Source organism: Panthera uncia, chromosome X, assembly GCF_023721935.1.
Source record: "Panthera uncia isolate 11264 chromosome X, Puncia_PCG_1.0, whole genome shotgun sequence".
NCBI classification, from domain to species: Eukaryota; Metazoa; Chordata; class Mammalia; order Carnivora; family Felidae; genus Panthera; species Panthera uncia.
This window is the reverse complement of record NC_064817.1, coordinates 109,440,664-109,455,153: the sequence shown is the minus strand read 5'-3', so window position 1 is coordinate 109,455,153 and position 14,490 is coordinate 109,440,664. Positions and strand designations below refer to the sequence as shown.

The 14,490-nt window shown below is 46.9% G+C and overlaps 1 protein-coding gene across 2 annotated transcripts in view; it reads left to right on the top strand.

Annotated features, from left to right (window-relative positions):
* FGF13 (fibroblast growth factor 13) overlaps window positions 1–13,808 on the top strand; it is a 445,977-nt gene extending 432,169 nt beyond the window's left edge. For both annotated transcript variants that reach the window (XM_049644371.1, XM_049644372.1), the window contains 2 exons: window positions 11,101–11,299; window positions 12,425–13,808. In XM_049644371.1, the coding sequence (XP_049500328.1) occupies window positions 11,101–11,299; window positions 12,425–12,561 (336 nt within the window). In that variant the 3' untranslated portion in view covers window positions 12,562–13,808. The remainder of the gene's footprint in view (window positions 1–11,100; window positions 11,300–12,424) is intronic.
* Window positions 13,809–14,490: the final 682 nt, after the last annotated feature.

The following is a 14,490-nucleotide window of genomic DNA, read 5'->3' as shown; positions in this document are numbered from 1 at the left end:
ACATTTGGCAATAGAAGAATGAATTTTCCGGGGCGCCTGGGTGGCTCAGTCGGTTAAGCGTCCGGCTTCGGCTCAGGTCATGATCTCGCAGTCCGTGAGTTCGAGCCCCGCATCGGGCTCTGTGCTGCCAGCTCAGAGCCTGGAGCCTGCTTCAGCTTCTGTGTCTCCCTCTCTCTCTGACCCCCCCCCCCCCCCCTCAAAAATAAATATTAAGAAGAAGAAGAATGAACTTTTCAGGGCATGATCTCGGAGAATGGTAAATGAACGCATTAATGGAAAGCTGGCTGGCGGTGTGGGGAAAGCGCAGCTGAGGCCGAGCTGTGTGTCAGGACTCTTCCTCCCCTCTCTGCAGCTCAGGAACAGATCAGGCTGCAGAGTCTTAAGTGTTTGTGCAGCCCTGAAAGCATCCTCAAAATAAGGACCTCTCACATGTCAACACCAGCCACCTTCAACAGATTCCGGCGTCCTCTGGAAGGAGGGCGTCCCTGCTCTGGAGTTTTTCTCTAAAAGAGAGTGTGAAAACCCAGTTCCCATATCTTAGCATCTCTGGTCCCATTTCTTCAGCGGTAAAAAGAGCCCTTTAGACAGAAGAAAAAAGTCTACCAGAATCCATTAGAATCATTCCCTTTGTCATCATCATCGCTATCAAACTGTCCCTTAGCTGTCAACTCGAATGCCATGACAATTTACGCAGTCAGAGAAAACTTTAAAAGTAGGCACAGCTTAAACATAAGGGACTATTAGATTTTTTCACGACCGTTGTTATTAGTAACCTACACTATGAAAGTAGAAGTAGCAAAACAGTGGTTTGGAACAAAAGAAGTGAGATAATAATGTTGTACTTTTGGCGGCATAGTAATTAAAACGAGACATGCAAATGCCGTCTGGCCCATTATTACTGGATTGTTGCACAGATCTCCTTACTATGATGTGCGTTCCACTGGTACACATTATAGTAATGCAAATTTTAGACTCTTAGGATATTTTAAGCCCCAAATTCAGAGCTCATGTATTGTTAGCCTTGAAAAGGAATCACTGCTGAAAGCGATTCTCATGCATACACTTTAATGTGTAACATGAACCCCCCCCCCCCCCACACACACACCAGAAGTGCAGATTAAGGCGAGGGAAGGGATCCTGGAGTCAGCGGGAACTCACACGCACGCTAGCTGCCTTCCACGCCCCCTGCGGTCCCCACTCTGAGGCACACACTACTGGTCTTCTCTCACGGGTGCAGGATGGGAGCTCAGGCTTTTGCCCACAGTCAGCCATCTGGAAAGTGGAAGAGGCGGGTTTGAACAGAGATCTTCAGGGTTCAGAGAGGCAGGACACACGAAGAGGAGGAAGGGCTGGACCTTCGGCAGATACTGGAACTGTCATTTAGAGGAGAATGGACATCGCAGCCTCTGTCTTACACAGCGATGATTTGTGGGAAAAGGCACACTTGCGACCAAATTTATAAAGAAAGAACTTGTTAAGGTCTTCTTTCCCATGGTTTTGTCCCTTGTGGGGAGGTGGGGGGACTCTTCTCCCAGGCCATCCCTCTGAAGTTATCACAGAGGGCTGCGACCAGGGTTAAATCAGATCATCGTATACACACAGGGGCCTCCCATCATGCTTGGCACATGTCAGGTTCTCAGAAAGTCATAGCTTGGAACGAACTCTTCCGTTTGTGTCTTGAATTGATGAGCCGACTTCCCCCATTCGGATTCATGGTCAGTAACTGTCGATAGCATCCTCTCGTGAGCTCTTTTCAAAGGGCAGATGGGAGTTAGAAATGCACGGTCTTCATAGAAAGAAGACTCTCTTTGCAACTTCCTATCCCCGGAAGTAATGTGCAGGTGCCATGTGATGGGGCGGTCCAGTAGCCCTCTGTGGCACCTTTCTCATTCTTGGTTTTATAGATTAGGCCTTCGCACCTTGCCCGGGGACTCCGGGTTTTATGGTTTGCGGTGGAAAGCACGCTCAGTGACTTCCATTTGAGCAGCCACTGTTGTCTAGCTTTGCTTCCCTACCTGTGCAAGAGAAGAGATTAGAAGTCTTTGAAGAAGTAGGAAGAAGTAGGCGCCTGCCTATTGTAAGTGACTCTGCTGCAGAGACAGACCCTATCAAATTTCACACAACCGCTATCCAACGCAAACCAGAATGACGATCCTCGAAATCGCCTGAAGTCTCAGAACATCCTGCGCACCCATCTTGGTATGATTTCATTTTTAATAGGCCACCGACCTCGCGGGGGTTTTTTCTCTGATCCGCAGGGCAAGAACCTTTCTCCTTTGCATGCCAGTTTGCCGGATCTCTGGGAAAAGTTTTCCGAGTTCCCAGGCGTGTGAATTTTCAGACAGGAGTTTGCAACAACTACTTCAAAAGATACAAGCTGCAAAGTTGATTCTCTGGCTGTGCACAAATACTTCCCAGGCCCTTCTCTTGGCATTGGCTTTAGGGCCCTCTCTGAAGTTCTTACACAGAAGAGTACCACCACAAATGAGAAATCACCATAGTACCAGGCAAGCTTTGCCCAGTGGGCACGAATGCATGCTAGTAAGCAGCCAGAAGACCGGCAAGTTTATTTTTAGAAATCAGGTCTGATATTTGATTCCCCTCTCAATACACGTGGGTCAGCCATTCTGTAGGAAAAACCAACATCCAGAGTTAATGCACATCCTAGACCAAGAAAAAAAAAAAAGTTTTAGGGAGTTATTCAGTTAAGAGAAGTATTCTTCCCTTGGGAAGAAAATGTTTTGCCACAAACTTCTGTTAAACAGGAGGGTTAAACCCAGCAAGATTTGAAAACTCCTGTTGTGGTCACATTGTCTCTCCACAGTGTATCTTACAGAAAATGAAGTACGTCTTCTACCTAACTGCGTCGCCTAAACAATCTGTGTTCTTCTGGAAGGTTTGGGTCACACTAACACCGTCTTGAGCCAATTATGCAGCCTTGAAGACATGTGGCCCATCCATCTGCTTTATCACAAATCGTAGCAAAGTTATTTATCGTACCAAACATATTTGCTTGACCAGGTTTGGAGCTGAGTGAGGCCTTTGGATCACATAATTTTTGAATCATGACAAAAACAGCCCCTCTTAGGTTCTGTAAGGGATGCATTGTTTTTGTTCTTTCTCCTGCTTTTTTTCTAGCTTACTTCAGTGTTTATAAAAATAAAATAAATTCCAGGCCACCTGGGTGACTCAGTCGGTTAAGCATTCAACTTCGCCTCAGGTCATGATCTCGCAGTCCGTAAGTTCAAGCCCCGCGTCGGGCGCTTTGCGGACAGCTCAGAGCCTGGAGCCTGCTTCGGATTCTGTGTCTCCCTTTCTGCCCCTGAACTCCAGGCCTCAAGTATGGCCATATCTGTGTCCTAATTCTGTTTTAAACAGGCCATCGGTTGACAAGCTCCTTGATATATTTTTGGTGGTTTTTGTTTTGCGAAAAATTGGGAAAAAAAAAAAAAGCATTATGGCATGCTGGCATATTTTGTAGGGTCAACATAAGATTAATTAAAGGATCTATTAAATACCTTGGAATTTGAAAAATACTACTAAGAAATTTCATTGTAACCCTATGAGGAAAAATAGGCCCGTATCTGTCATCTTAATTATAATTTGCATTTCTTTACAAACGGTTGCTTAATCACACGTGCACTTTTAGGTCATTTTGTCGCCTGGTATTTCGTGAGGCCCATTCATAAGCACCTCATTTCTTTAGTGCTGTGGCTTGAAGCACTGCGGCCTTTTGGGTCCGCCACAGACAGAGATGAAAAATGGGGGAGAGCACGAAGCACAAGGTGTAATTCACGTGCAGTCCCAATTTGGGGGCCGAACTGATACTCTTCCGTATTAATAAAACACGTATAAGCAGACCCTTTATCAATGCCTGGTTTTCCGGGCACGTATTTTGAGAAGTCATCCCACGTCGCATGTTTATGGGGCCCTTTTCCACACGCCTTGCCTCCTTGGATCCTTGTACGACAATCCAGGAAGGGCAGCGGGACCCGCGGGGTTTGCACCCCACCCGCCCCCTGCCATTTTCACAGAGCTTGGGCGAACAGAACTTAATTGAAATGTTTAGCTCTTTGCAGACCCAGAGACCAAGAGTAGAAGTTTAGCGCCCCTCTCTTGGTTAACACGAAGTGTCTTCATTCTTGTAGCTGAAGCAGGATTTGGTCCCTGTTACTCCCTCTTGTCTTTCCCCCTCCCCGCCTCCTCTCCTTCCGGCCCTCATGCCTCCCTCCTCTCTCTTGCTGTCCTCCGTCTCCAGTTTCTGAAGTTGAATGTATCTGTAGGCCTCCTCCGTCCTTTTAGCCACTGCTCTCTCTGCCCTCGCAGGCAGGTTCTGACTCCTCAGTGTCCACTGGGAAACAGCCCTCTCTTCCTGGGGTGCCACATAACCCTTCTCTGGATCTGGACCAGGGAGCTTCCGAGCTCCCTGCATATGTGACTGCATTCTTTCGTGTATTTCTTTCACCATGTGGGAAACTGATCATTGACTGTAAGCCAGGCCTTATGCTAGGAGCTGCCCTCAAGGATCTCACAGTCCAGAGGATATTTGAATGAGCAAACCATTGTCTGTTTATCATGAATTAGTAGCTGCGGTGCCCTGGGTGAGTACCGATTCCCCCTCTTCTCCAACCACTCCCTTCCCATTCTTTGATCTTAATAATAATGAAGTTCATTCACATCGAATATACCCTGGGAGAGAACATCAAAGTCCTGAACATAATAATTAATCCTGGATTTCTAAATCACTGATCGAGGGGAGACCTATGTAGAGAATATAGGTATAGTTACAGCATCACCCCCCCCCCCATGGGTATGATTTGTATTTTATGGTTCTATTTTTAAATTTTTTAACAGAGTTGGAAATCTAGTTTTAATTTGCATATTATTTTCGTTAGGCTGGGGAATAATTGAAACACACGAGTCAGACGTGCTTAAGTAACCTGCTAACTTTAAATCTAGAGAATTAATTGTCATCTGAACATGGCTCAGAATTAGAAGAGTGACCCTTGCTTTTGGCAGTAATTGTTAAATTAATTGGATTGTCAGGCTATGCAAATGTAGCCAGAAGACAGGAGGCCGGAAGTGAGAGGATTGAAGGGAGAGATGAATACTTTAAAAGGCCACCCATGTATCTGTAAACTGTTTTTGTCTCTGTGTTCTCTGGTGCCCGACGTACAAAACGTTATGTGTGAATAAAACAAAACGTATCGAGAGCTATTCACCTAGACCAGGTTGTGTGTAGTTAGTTAGCAATGGCACGTACATACGCGAAAGTCTGTACCGAACGTGCGACACTGTTACGCGAGCTGTGTTCAGTAATCCAAAGGCTCAGGGTGGCCATTTTATTGATAGACAAGCTCTGTAGACTCTGTTGCTCTCTTGAGATCCAAGGGAATCACTGCAGCCCATTTAAAAAATAGTTCTTTTGAAGGTGCCTGGGTGGCTCAGTTGGTTGAGCATCCGACTTCGGCTCAGGTCACGATCTCACGGTACGTGAGTTCGAGTCCTGCGTCGGGCTCTCTGCTGTCAGCACAGAGCCCGCTCTGAATCCCCTGTCCCCCCCTCTCTCTGCCCCTTCCCCGCTTGGAAGCGCACGCTCCCTCTCTTTCAAAAATAAATAACCATTTGATAAATAAATAAAAATACAAAATACTTCCCTCGAGAGAAAAGTGCTAAAGGGGAACATTTACGGTATGCCTGGCAATCCCCAAAGCTCCCCATCGTACCGACGTGCGGACTCCAATGAAACACGGCCACCTTACCAGTGGTACCGTAGCTGCGAAAGGGGGACAGAGTATGAACAATCTGCTGTTAAGGCCTGTGTTTGCTGAGTGACTTAACCTTAATCAGGAAGGCATTGGTCTCGGCGTGCATCTGTTGGTCCTGGAGATGTGTTTAGGGCACCGAGATGACATAAAGGATGTACGGATCTTTTTTAGCCCTCACCTTTTTGGTCATGGCCCCCAGGGATGTAGGTCCACAGCACCTGCTGAGTGATACGGCCCCTCCGTGGCTGCCCTTGGGGAAACTGCCACCACAGCCCAAGGTGCTTCTGACCTGGCTTCAGCTCCAGGAGGCCAGAGAGGCATCGCGCCCTCGCCATACTTTACTCTCAGAGTCAGGGCAACCCAGGGCACTCCTGCTTCTTCTGACCCTAATAGAAAAGAGTGCTTTACACAGGCCAAAGCCTTTCCTTCCGGGGCAAAGGTGTTTTCCGGCACACCGTTGGCTCTGGGGGTTGTTTGCACATAACCAACGTTACCGATTGTGCTAATGGCTTCTTCTGTGCCTCTCAGAGTCTGTGTAGAGGTCTTGAGCCCCGATAAGGGTGGCTGACCATTACTGTTTGTGGCTAGAGGCGTTCTCCAGTGTGTTCTTGGAACGTGATGCAGAAGGCTTCAGATGTTTCCTTCTTGTCAGTGATATCTCAACCTCCAAGAAACGATTCCCCCCATAACAGTGACTAAATTGGTAAAGAGAAATGGTCGATTTTGCTCCTGGATCTGCTCATTCTGCATAGATCCTTCTCCCTTACCCCAAATAGAGTCATTATCACTAACTGGTATGGATTCTTTAGGTAAAAAGGTTCGATATTCACTGAGAAAACACTAACCTCGGACTTCAAGGAGAATAGAGAGGATGGCACAGAGGAGATTTAAAGACAGATTGATTAGTTCATGAACCGAAAAGACGTTATTCCTCTGGAAAAAATAATACATAGATATGTGAGAGAAACAACTTTTAAGAGAAATCGATGCATAAAACGTTGTAAGATGCAAGAAAGCACCCTTTCTTTTGTACCCATGCCAGATAACTTCTTAGCAACTATGCAGGGAATGCTTGGCATCTCCTGAAAGCGTTCATTTATGATGATGGCAGACGTTTATCTCATGCGTGTGAAATACAGAAAAGTGATGCTCAAGGCCACTAGGGTACCTTTTTCTGTATTTTTTTCTCTTTTCAAATTTTTATCTAAATATCAGTCAACACCCAGTGCAGTGTTGGTTTCAGGAGTAGAGCCCGGTGGTTCATCCCTTTCGTACAACCCCCAGTGCTCATCCCAACAAGTGCCCTCCTCAATGCCCATCCCCCATCTAGCCCATCCCCCCACCCAACACCCCTCCATCAACCCTCAGTTTGTTCTCTATCGTTCAGAGTGTCTGGTTTGTTTCCCTCTCTTCTCTTACCTCCCCCCGCCATGCTCCCATATGTTTGTCTGTTCTGTTTCTTAGATTACAACGGTACCTTTTTCGAGAGCACTGCTGATCATCTCCCGATCAATCAGAGGATGTTGATTCCTTGCCCTGTGTCTTCCCGGCATCCCCCGAACAGGGCTTCCCTGATAGGGTCAAATCCAGTACGTGTTACTGAGGTGACTCACGGCTGAGACAGAGACGCGGCCGTACCCCTCTTCCCTTTGCGAGCCCTTCCTGTGTCGGGTGGGATGTTCACATTTTTCGGCACTGGATAAAAACGAAGCCTCTTCTGCCTACTCATTCCAACACTGGATGAAATGACAGTGACACACACACAGAACAGAACAGTCCCTTGGTTGCTTCCACATTCTTTTTTTGGCCTCATTTCCCGCTCTACTGAGTTTTTGAGTCCAAATTTAGTGGTGATGACTAAGAAATTGCCAGGATGTGACAGAGCATCCAGCTCATTGAGTTCTTCCTTGCCATTTTCCAATAGTTGTAACAATCGCCAAGTTTTGCCTCCTAACGTCGTAGGTGCCAGCATCTGTGTAGTATCTGTTATTCTTAACAGATGCTAAATCGCGCGTGCAGGATCTGTCCGTGCAATGACAGCCTCCTTCTGCAGACAGCTGATTCCATATGGTATTAAGAAAGTTCCCTGCCGACTTTTTACTGGTTGATACTTCTGAATCCTGGAATTTCCAAGACTTAAATCGGAATCTCTGAAATCCGAATCCCGTGAGCGATAGGTAAGCGGTCTGCTGTGTGCAAGGCAGCCCGACCAGTCGGCCGTGAGGGTAGAAGATGGGTTCAGAAAATACGACAAGTTCCCTGCCATCTGGAGCCGCTCATGCATGTGCCTGAGTCACGGGGCCCGCTAGAGGTGTAGGGAGGGCTTAAGGGAGCACCAATTCGCGTGTCATCAGCTCTGAGGATCTCTCTTAAGAGATCCTCTGTGATTCCGGAGGCAGTCATAGCTGAGCTAGGCCTTGAAGGATGAGAGGAAAGCCAGTAGGTAAAGACAGAAGAATGACATCCCAAGCGAAGGAAATGAGCGGCATCTGGAAAGGCACAAAGGCACACGTGAGTCTGAATGGTGGGGAATTTTATTTTATTTGTATTTTTTATTTCTTTTAGCTTTTATTTAGTTTTGAGAGAGAGAGGGAGAGGGAGAATGTGAGCGGGAGAGGGTCAGAGAGCGAGAGGGAGAGACAATCCCAGGCAGGCTCCATGCTGTCCGCGCAGAGCCCGACGCGGGGCTCGATCTCGTGAAGCTTGAGATCATGACCTGAGCCGAAATCAAGAGTCGGAAGCCTCACCGACAGAGCCACCCAGGCACCCCACGATTTGTGGGAAATTTTAAATTTTTAAAAATTTTTTAATGTTTTTTATTTTATTTCTGAGAGAGAGAGAGAGACAGGGCACGAGCGGGGGAGGGGCAGAGAAAGAGGGAGACACGGACCCAAAGCAGGCTCCAGGTTCTGAGCCGTCAGCACAGAGCCCGACCTGGGGGCTCGAACCCACCAACTGTGAGATCATGACCTGAGCCGAAGTCGTCTCTCAACCGACTGAGCCACCCAGGTGCCCCTGGGGAATTTTAGATGCCATGTCAAGTCGCTCGTTTTACTGTAAGGCAGGTGACACCATCAACAGTTCCCAAGGAAGGGAACTTTGCTTTGGGGTGGGGGGGAATCTGCTAGCAGAAGAGGAGAGACCAGTTCGGAGGTTAGGACAGCAGGCCAGTGGAGAGGTCAGAGGGCGCCAGCTCGATCAGTCGCAGTGAAAACGGAAGGTGAAGCTCGTGGACGGGAGAGATTGTGCATGAACTTGAAGGTCCCCCGGAGTTTTAAGTCCTTCCCCTTTTCCTGGTCTGAATTCCTGCCCATCCTTCAAAGGTCAGCTAAAATAACACCCTCTCTGTGAACGCTGCCCCTCTGCAGCCCCCAGTGAGGGCGAAAGCGGGCTTCCTCTGTTGTCCTAAAAACCCCGCCTGCGAATACACTGCAAGTTTCCTGAGGCCCCTGCTTATTTACCTGTGAACTCTTTGTGTCACCCAAGCATACAGTGGGGTCGTCAGAAAACCATGTATACGTGAATGAATGAATGCGACCTTCACACAAGACGTTAAACGCAGCCCTTTTGCGGGACCTGCCTGAGCACATCGCGTCCCACCGTTGGGAGAATCCTCCAGAGGGGGGGTTTCACAGCCCGTAAACAGAACGCTTCGGCTCCTACATGCAGTAGTTGCCTTGGAAATACATTTTTCTTGACCAGGTTGAATTTGTGTGAACCTTCAGAGGACCTGTCAAGTGTGCCCCTAGGCTGAAATAACCCCCAGAGAGGACTCTCTAATCCATGCACTGGGTGAGAATCGGTGAGATGACGGAGTGACCCAGATTTCGTGGATTCCCAGAAGAGAAGAGAACGCTCTGTTGTTTCACTTTCAGAGAAAGGCCGCCTCATTTGAGGAATCTGTCCCTCTTTGCTGAAGTGACTGTCTCAGAGCACTTCAGGTTCTGTCCCTCGGACAGCGTGCGTTGCTTAGACTGATACCTAATCTGAAAATGAACGAAGGTAGGACCGTGGAGGCATTGTGCGGAAAAGGCTGGTGTCCAGAAAGCACACGATTTTTTTTAATGTGTTTTCATGTTTATTTATTTTTGAGAGAGAGAGAGAGAGACAGAGCGTGAGCAGGGGAGGGGCAGAGAGAGAGGGAGACACAGAATCCGAAGCAGGCTCCAGGCCCCGAGCTGGCAGCACAGAGCCCGACGTGGGGCTCGAGCCCACGAATCGTGAGATCATGACCTGAGCCGAAGTCGGACGCCCAACTGACTGAGCCACCCAGGTGCTCTAGCGCATGATTTTTTTACAAGGTTTTTTTGGTAGGGTTTTATCAGAAGTTATTGCTGAGAACATCTCAACAAATTCCCATTGTTTTCTATGTCTACCACTCTGTGGATTACTGAGAGATGAGAATCTGATGCTCATTTCATTTGGCTTACAAATGGCTGTTTTTAATGGCTGTTTATGGCACACGCCCACATCTGCAAAACGTGAACGAAGGTTTTCAGGTTTTTTTTGTTTTTTTTTTTTCTTTTCTGACACAGTCCGTTTTCATTTGTGGGGGCAAATCCAAAGAAAACATGGCCAGGTACACGGCAGAAATCACATTCCAGGGTTCACAGCCCCCTGGGCTGCTCTCTCGTGCCTGCTTGTAGAATTACTGTAAACTCCTGCTTCCCTATTGATTTGCTTGTAAATGTTACTGTAAGGCAAGGACGAGGTGGGGGGGGGGGAATTTTCTTTTCATTTTTAAGTCAAGGTCCAGTGATTAAGAGACAAATCAATTTGGTTTACCTAACAGCCAACCAAAGGTAGCCTTTCTGTGTAGCATCCCTCTAGAAATATAGGCAGCCAGTAATAAAACACTGTAACACAGCTCTTAGCCTCAGGCAGTTGACAGTGATAGTACAGAATAAGTGGACAGTCTCTGAAAATTAAGTAGAAGGACCAAATGTTTATTTTCTCATATTCAGTCCCGACGACGGCCAGGAACAAAGCCTCGTGTGACAGCTTTATACTTGTCTTTTCGATCTTTAGCTCTTGTATTTGTCCAGTGTATTCCAGTTACGTGGCTGGTTCTAATTTTTCCATTATCTTAGTACAAAGAGAGCGAATCATTGATCAGTAGCACTTACACTTGGGGCTTTTTGCAAAGCATCACGTGAACTGTTATATATAGTCTGGGTTTCCAGTGGTAATAGTCTATGCTATTAAAATAGAGCACCGGTCGTACAAGCTTGAACAAAGTATGTCCGAAACTCCTGAAGGGCAATACCACAGGGTTCTCCATGAAATCCACAGCTATAAATACTGAGCTTTGGTTTATTTACTTTTCTCACAGGAACACTTTACACCTGAGTGCAAATTCAAAGAGTCGGTGTTTGAAAATTATTACGTGACCTATTCGTCGATGATCTATCGTCAGCAGCAGTCAGGCCGAGGGTGGTATCTGGGTCTGAACAAAGAAGGAGAGATCATGAAAGGAAACCACGTGAAGAAGAACAAGCCTGCAGCCCACTTTCTGCCCAAACCACTCAAAGGTAAACCTGATATGATAGGAGCTGTGTACAAGGCAGTCCTTCATCATGCTTGTCTAAGTGGAACGTCATTCTTCCCCATGAAGGCAACTATACAGAAATGGACTGACCTTCTGTAACACTTAAAAACATGAAAAAAGCACTGACAATAGCACCTGATCTTCCGATTTTAATTTTCCCGTAGTACATCTATAGATAGTAGCACCTTAACTTACGTGGGAGTAGCTGATCGCTAACTCAGGACCGCCAGGAGCCCCAAATGACGCCAGAACGGTTCCTGGACAGAAACGCAGATGCTAAAATGTACGCGCACTTACCGGAAAGCTCCTTGGGCCCTCTGCCGGGCCCGGCAATATCGTCCCGGCAGTTTTCATTCGTGGGGTTTGTCTCGCAGCCATTAGTAGGAGGTTAGCAGCAGATTGGACAGAACGAGGGATAGAAATGGGGTGCGGAAGATGAGGCTGTTAGAAGCAGCCGAGACGTGGAGGGAAGGGATAAGGAACGGGGGGCAAAGCAGAGCAAGACCTCCCAGAGGCCACCGGCCTGGGGTTAGAACCGAGGTGAGCGTAGCGGCGGCCCGTCCCCTCGGGTGAGCTCAGCGCTGCTTAGCAGCGTACATTCCGTAGCCACACGACTTGGATTCAAATCCCAGCGCCCCTCTTTACTAACTGGATGGTCGTGTATGTAACCATACAGCACAACAACAATAATAACACGTAGCGTTTCTTGCATTTAAGAATTGGGCTAATATTTAGACTCTCGGAGAGTATCATCTCGAGTATGATAGAAATCGGTGTTTTAAAATGTGTTCGATTTTAATATTTGGCTCACACAGCGTGCTGTAGGTTATATTTAACCTTCGAAGAGCTTTATTAAATGCAGTTTTCGTTAATCCTCTCATGTATATAACCATCAGGGATGGAAATGAGGCATTAGACTTCCTTGCACACTGTGCCAACGCTAGATTTTGCTTAAGCTGAGCCAGTCCATTCTCGGCTGAGTCCCTGGTGGCAGCGTTTTCCGTGTTGGGCTGAAAGCACGGAAGCCTAGTGACCAGGAGAGAAGCTGAGGGCCAGTGCGGGGTGTGCGTTCGAAGGCCTTTGACTCCCATCTGTCTGTGCTTTCCAGTGGCTATGTACAAGGAGCCGTCACTGCACGATCTCACGGAGTTCTCCCGGTCCGGAAGCGGAACCCCAACCAAGAGCAGAAGTGTCTCCGGCGTGCTGAACGGAGGCAAATCCATGAGCCACAACGAATCAACGTAGCCAGTGAGGGCAAAACAAGGGCTCTGTAACAGAACCTTACCTCCAGGTGCTGTTGAATTCTAGCAGGTCCTTCGCCCAAAAGTTCACTTTTGTCAATGACGTTTACCAAACAAACAGGCAGAGTTCACTAGTCTATCTGCCATTAAACCTTTCGATCATCCATACTGAAGCCCCCTAATTTCGATTGAGCTTGTGCAAAAGAATGCCAAGCATGATCAGTGAACTAAATCCTGGAGAGAAGGGCCTGCCCAATTTTCTCATGATCTCACCTGTGCTTTGGGGATGAAAAGCCAAAAACATTTCACAGCACTAATGCTGATAAAAATTTGCTCTCCAACCAAGACAATGTAAAAGACCACAATTGCTCTCCAAAAACAAAAACAAAGCAAAACAAAATTAAGCGCTTAAATGTTTCGTAGGGGCAAACAAAACTTCTTGTGACCTGTGTTGTTTTCTTGGCTTCATGTTTTCCATCTACGCTTGATTCAGACGTATTCTTTACTTGGTAATATTGTGACTCCATGATTTCTGAAATTCAATGGTTCTACTGACTCTGTCACTTAATCCCAATCAACCAAATTCAGGGTTGAATCTGAATTGGCATCTCAGGCTCAAGGTAACAGTGTTCTTGTGATTCTACCATTTTTTTTTTTTTTTTAGATTTATAGTGTATTCTGGTCAAGTTCTTGTGCTGTATTCTGTGCATAGAAATTGAGTTGTATTGTCAACCCCAGTCAGTAAAGGTTACTTAAAAAAAAAAAAGATTATCCTCAAGTGTAGATTTCTCTTGATTCCATTTGTGTTATCATGTCAAACTATCGTTGTGGCTTCTCGTACAAAGACACGAACTGTGGAACTGTGATGTCGTCTTTTGTGTTGTTACAATAAGAAGCGTCCTATCTGTATATGTACGAGTCCTGCTGTTGTTGTATTTGGCATGTGAATATTGTGTACAAGGAAATGTTAAGACTGGTTACCCCTAACCAACATATACTTATACTTGCTTCTGGAAAAGTGTTTAAGACTTAGCTAGGTTTCCATTTAGATCTTCATATCTGTTGCATGGAAGAAAGTTGGAATCTTGGCATAGAGTTGCATGTTAAAATCCGTGTTCCTAAAGTGGACATAGCATGTGCAGGCAGTTTTCTGTCCTGTGCACAAAAAAAAAAGTGAAAAAAAAAAGTTGTTTAATATTTGTTGTTGTATACCCAAATACGCACCGAATAAACTCTTTATATTCATTCAAAGAAAAATCCCTCAGGGTACCTTTATTGTCTGTTGTGTGCCATTAGCTGTCACAGAAACCGGAGCTGAACGTTCAGTTCTGTATATAAGGTCACTGCCCCCCGATCGTCTACAGTCTAGAGATTCACATTAACACGAACGCTCCTTGAAGTGTGTCCGTCGTACTGGTTATTGTACTTAGACTTCAGATTGGAACAGAGAATTCTCATTCCCACTCAGTGATGGGATTGTACAAACGAGACCTGTGTTCTGGTATCTTCTCTGCCGTTCACGCTGTCAGTTCCCCTCTCCGTTGCCCACTTCTCTCGGTGGAGGGAAGGCACACGACTAAATCTCTGCAGTCCTTTCCTACCTCTGAAGGCTGAGGGAAAATGGGAGCGTCTTTAACGTCTGTGACTTCACACTGGCTCCCCAAAGCTGCCGTTGCCTGACAATGCATGCTTCGGGGACAGTCGATATGTGAAGGAAAGCGTGGAGGAACAGGTAAAACCATAACTGCCTGGGACGTGCCAGGACATCCGTCAAAATAGAGTTACTGGGTCCCCAGGCGGCGAGCTTTCGCACAGATGGGTGGCTACCCGTTCCTGAGATGTCTGGGCCAGATTCAGCAGGAGCCCCTAGCCCAGCCCGGTCCGGTCACCCTGTGACTGCCTCTTAAGCCCTCATCCTGCGTGAGCTCTGAAG